Source organism: Sinocyclocheilus anshuiensis, unplaced genomic scaffold (assembly GCF_001515605.1).
Source record: "Sinocyclocheilus anshuiensis isolate Anshui unplaced genomic scaffold, SAMN03320099.WGS_v1.1 scaffold461, whole genome shotgun sequence".
Classification (NCBI taxonomy): Eukaryota; Metazoa; Chordata; class Actinopteri; order Cypriniformes; family Cyprinidae; genus Sinocyclocheilus; species Sinocyclocheilus anshuiensis.
This window is the reverse complement of record NW_015541005.1, coordinates 20,461-25,693: the sequence shown is the minus strand read 5'-3', so window position 1 is coordinate 25,693 and position 5,233 is coordinate 20,461. Positions and strand designations below refer to the sequence as shown.

General features: G+C 37.5%; 1 protein-coding gene and 1 pseudogene across 1 annotated transcript in view; one reads left to right on the top strand and one right to left on the bottom strand.

Annotated features, from left to right (window-relative positions):
• Positions 1 to 2,431, top strand: part of LOC107690232 (eukaryotic translation initiation factor 3 subunit D) — a 10,484-nt gene extending 8,053 nt beyond the window's left edge. Inside the window, exons 10-16 of the mRNA XM_016488485.1 lie at positions 503 to 633; positions 748 to 833; positions 1,180 to 1,309; positions 1,390 to 1,532; positions 1,621 to 1,813; positions 2,142 to 2,235; positions 2,339 to 2,431. Of these exons, the coding sequence (XP_016343971.1) occupies positions 503 to 633; positions 748 to 833; positions 1,180 to 1,309; positions 1,390 to 1,532; positions 1,621 to 1,813; positions 2,142 to 2,235; positions 2,339 to 2,352 (791 nt within the window). The 3' untranslated portion in view covers positions 2,353 to 2,431. The remainder of the gene's footprint in view (positions 1 to 502; positions 634 to 747; positions 834 to 1,179; positions 1,310 to 1,389; positions 1,533 to 1,620; positions 1,814 to 2,141; positions 2,236 to 2,338) is intronic.
• A 1,610-nt stretch (positions 2,432 to 4,041) lies between these two features.
• Positions 4,042 to 5,233, bottom strand: part of LOC107690332 (amine sulfotransferase-like) — a 4,302-nt pseudogene continuing 3,110 nt past the window's right edge.

Below are 5,233 nucleotides of genomic sequence, written 5' to 3'. Positions count from 1 at the left end.
CCTTCAATACCACGACTGAGTTGAGACCCTTGAGCAAGGCACCGAACCCCCAACTGCTCCCCGGCTGCCCACTGCGCCGGGTGTGTGTTCACGGTGTGTTTGTTCACTGCTGTGTGTGTGCACTTGGATGAGTTAAATGCAGAGTATGGGGTATGGGTCAGCATACTTGGCCACACGTCACTTTCACTTTATGAAATATAACTGTCATGGTGTTATATCAATCTGCAATGAAAGCTGGAAATTATAGAACTTGTAGGCTTATATAAAGATATATGTTTATTAACTTTAACCTTGAACATTTATTGAAAAACCATATTTTTCTCTGACTAAAATATGTTGCAAAAATGAAATGTTAGAAATATTTTTATTTTTAGCAACATTTATGCCAGAGATAAAAACGCTTAAATTTTTTTAGTTGGGTCATTGAAAATTACTGTGATTTACTAAAGTAATATCTGTGCACGTGTGCAGTTTTAAAGCTTAAACTTTTTCTCCCTTGTAGACCTGCTTACTGTGAGTGAGACCGCGAATGAGCCACCTCAGGACGAGGGCACATCCCTCAACTCCCCCCGAAACCTGGCCATGGAGGCCACCTACATCAACCACAACTTCAGCCAGCAGTGCCTCAGAATGGTACGCTTGTGTTTTCCACAGTAAACCGGCCATTAACACGATACATGAATGATCCATATTCCGTTTCAGACAAAGATATTTGTGTGAATGTTTTTTTTGTTGCTTTGGTGTCAGGGAGGAGAGAGGTACAAGTTCCCCAATCCTAACCCATTTGTTGAGGAGGACACGGAGAAGAGTGAGGTGGCATCTGTTGCCTACAGGTTTGTGCTGAGCTTTGCTAGATAGATAGATATCATTTTTGTAACATTTACCATGAAATTTGTTAAGACAGGCTGAAAAAGTTATTTTTTTTAAAGTCCCTTATCTGTTTTTTTTTTTTCTTCACTTTTCTTTTTTTATTTCCATATGTGGCTTTAAATCAGATTGGACTTGTTTTGTTACAGACTATGCATGGTGTTTGAACCTAAAATTCTGATATATTTGAGTGCTGTTTGAACAGCCTAAGAATGGTTGGAAAGGAATTATATATTTACATATTCTATAAGGGATTACTAATTCCTAACAAAGGATGCAAATTTTGAAATAGTGAACTTATCTGATTTTCAGGTACCGGAGGTGGAAGCTCGGGGAGGACATTGACCTCATTGTGCGCTGTGAGCATGATGGAGTGATGACCGGTGCAAATGGAGAAGTCTCTTTTGTCAATGTCAAGACCCTGAATGAGTGGGACTCCAGAGTAAGACACAGAAAGAGAGCTGGATAATTGTATTTGGCTGTTTCAGAGATACAGGTGATATAATTCTGTGCTCTCGACAGCACTGCAATGGAGTGGACTGGAGACAGAAACTGGATTCCCAGAGAGGAGCGGTTCTGGCCACAGAGCTGAAGAACAACAGTTACAAATTGGCCCGTTGGACCTGCTGTGCCATTCTCGCAGGATCTGAGTACCTCAAATTAGGGTGAGTAGCATAAAACCTTTTCTACGTGATGTCGATTTTTAAAGTCATTTACTATCTGATTTCTCACTGCACATCCTTCTCTCTTTAGGTACGTCTCCCGTTATCATGTCAAGGACTCATCTAGGCATGTCGTCTTGGGCACACAGCAGTTCAAGCCCAACGAGTTTGCCAGCCAAATTAACCTGAGCATGGAGAATGCCTGGGGCATCCTGCGCTGCGTGATCGACATCTGTCGCAAGCTGGAGGAGGGCAAATACCTCATTCTCAAAGACCCTAATAAGGCAAGGAGGAAGCTGTGCTGGGTTTCAAGTCTGTTGCATTGCAGTATTGAGATATTTGATATACTGCAACAAAGCAGGAAGCACCAAATGTCTATTGAGGAGTAATTTCTCTTATTTATATATAAAACCCATCTAAACATTCTTTAATATGAACACACCTTGAGTAGAAATCAAATACACTGCATGGTATCGGTGGTGTTAATTTTAGTTGCAATACTGTGCCAGTAGGAATCACCTTAGCAACTTCAAAGTATTTTTCTGCAATCAAGATTATTAATGCATAACTCTTTTGTGTGTGTGTGTGTGTGTGTGTGTGTGTCCCTAACAGCAAGTAATTAGGGTGTACAGCTTGCCTGATGGAACCTTCAGCTCGGATGAAGATGAAGAGGAGGAGGAGGAGGATGAGGAAGAAGATGAAGAGGGTGAGGATAACGGATTGTTTTTCACTTCAGTGCCTTTTTCCATAATTTTTTGTTTTTATCTGGTTACCTCTGTTTCTGATGCACTTTTAATTTCCCCCAACAGATGAAGACAATTAAGGTGTCATTAACTACCACAGATGCCGGTATTATGTGTTTCTGTGCTGTCAGCTGAATAAAGATAACTGATTATTCATTCTCTGTGGTGATGTCTCTGTCTGTTTAATAATGAGCACATTCAGGGTTGACTGCCTTTCCTGTTTTAATCATTATAGATTAGGTTCTGAAGCTCGAGGGCAATATAAATGGCCCTTCTTTTAAAAACTCGTGCTGATAAATCTGGATATTTAATCTTAATTGTTAAAATATTGTGTTATTTTAAGGGCCATGGGTTTGATTCCCAGGGAACAAACATACTGAAATTTAAGGGGGTCTGAATACTTTCCGTACCCACTGTATATGTTGAAGTGTCTTTAAAATGCATAATGAGTTCTCACCTAGGCTGCATTTATTTGATCAAAAACACAAAAAAACATTGTGGAATATTACAATTTAAAATAACTTCTATTTTAATATTTATGTAATTTATTATTGATTGCAAAACTGAATTTTCAGCATCATTTCTCCACTCTTCAGTGTCACATGATCCTTCAGAAATCATTCTAATATGATGATTTGATGCACAATAAACACTACTTATCAGTATTGAAAGCAGCTGTGCTGCTTAAAGGGATAGTTCACCCAAAAATGAAAATTCTGTCATTAATTACTCACCCTTATGTCGTTCCAAACCCATAAGACCTTCATCTTCGGAACACAAATTAGGATAATTTTGATGAAATCTGAGAGCTCTCTGACCCTCCATAGACAGCAATGCAACTGTAATGTTCCCAGGTACAGAAACATACCAAAGACATTGGTAAAATAGTCCATGTGACATCAGTGGTTCAACCATAATTTTACGAAGCTACGAGAATACTTTTTGTGTGCAAAGAAAACAATAATTGATTAAACAATTCTTCTCACCGAGTTACTGTCTTCCACCATTTTAGAGAGTACCCCAGAGCGTGATCAATGTAGTTTATGTTCAGATTCCATCAAAAATATCTTAATATGTGTTCCGAAGATGAACGAAGGTCTTACAGGTTTGGAATGACATGAGGGTGAGTAATTAATGACAGAATTTTCATTTTTGGGTGAACTAACCTTTTAAACCTGTAAAGTCTGCCATGTGAAATATTATTAAAGTCTGCATGAAATCTAAATTTACAATATTTATTTTGTTAGTGCACAATGTTAGTCTTAAGGTGAACAATTAATCCGTGCAAGTTAATCCTCTGAAAAAAATTGTCTTGGCAATCTTTAATCAAAATCTGATCATTTGCTTCTGGCACTGCTCCTCTGATCACTGATGGCTTAGGCAGAATTTGCTTAACCACGCCATCCAACTGTTAGTTTGCTGTGAGTGAAAGATGAGAGAAGGAGCACAAAAATAAAACCCCGCCCTCTACTCAATATTCCGTTTCCGCTGGAAATACGTCACCATACTGAAATAGCCAGCAGCAACTTCCGGTTCACGCGGTGATCCTTAAACCGCATAAACACATTTCATTACACCAAATACACAAAATACTGTTCTTTTTAGCAGCCTCATATGACCCCTTTAAACAAAAATCAAATTTTTTAAAGTGAAACACTTTACTGAACTTTTAGGCAATGTAAAAACAAACCTAAAATTTTGTATATATGGTTTTTTTTTGTTGTTGTTGAATGTCATACTTTATATATATATATGGCTTTTAAGGCTGGTATAGGAGAATATGGAGCACACACACACGAGGAGGAAAATTGTTGCAGCGGTCCAATTATTGTGGGGGGTGGGAGAACAATGTTTAAAAAAACAGCGTTTAATGTCCAGTGGCAAGACATGCTGGTTCTTTTGTTTTGTGAATGTTTTCAGTTTGTTTTGGTGTCCAAGTCCCAGATGAAGTTCAGTGGTAAGTCTTTCATTCTATCTTTGAAGATCTGGTCAAACATTTCATTTTGTGCCACAGTGAATGTGTTCTTCCAATCTCCTACTGTGCCTGCAACAGCAAACCAATTATAACAACAGAATAAGTGAAGGATACAACCTGTCTACACTTTTCAAGATTGTAATCTTTGAACACTGACCTTTGCGCATGAATTGGGGCTTAAGCAGTAGATCTCCAGGAAAAAATTAATAGTTTGCCTTCGGGTCCTTCTTCATGTTTTTGAAAGTTGCCTTCTCCACAATATGTGCGATAGCAGCGTCATCCAGATTTTTTTCCAAGAACTTGCAGATATTCTCTACTGCTGTCCTGAGATCCTGAACGTGGTGCCAAATGCATCAGTTTATAGAAGGTATTAAAATAAATCTTAAATATTCTGTATTAAAGAGCATCCTGCAAAGACTTCTGACATTTTTCGAGGCTGTGATTACTCACCATGACCATGTCCTCATATGACAGTAAAAGGATGTTGTACTGGTCTCTTTCACTGTACCACTCTTGGATATGATCAAACCAATATGAACCGACAACTAAAACATGAGGTATGAATTGATAATTCTGTTTAAAGTGACACTTACAGTACAAAACAATTTGTGGGTATTTTCCACAAAATCTGTGCCTTTTCCACTTGGAAAAATTAAAAAATAAAATAAGTTTAATCAACATTTTTTAATTTTCCATGAAATGACACCTTGAAATGACATGAAATGTTATATTGTGCCATCTCATGCTATGTAATTTATTATTTTATGAGTATTTTTCTACCTCATGTTTTGGTATTTTTGTCTTCTGTTACTGACACAAGTGTTACTATAGTTTAATTAGAAGTATGTGATAGTTTTCCCATATATGAGCAGCATTTTGGGCAGTCCTTTTCCCTGGGATTGTTTCAAATTTTGGATTTCTTTTATTTATTTATATATATATATATATATATATATATATATATACAGTGGGTACGGAAAGTATTC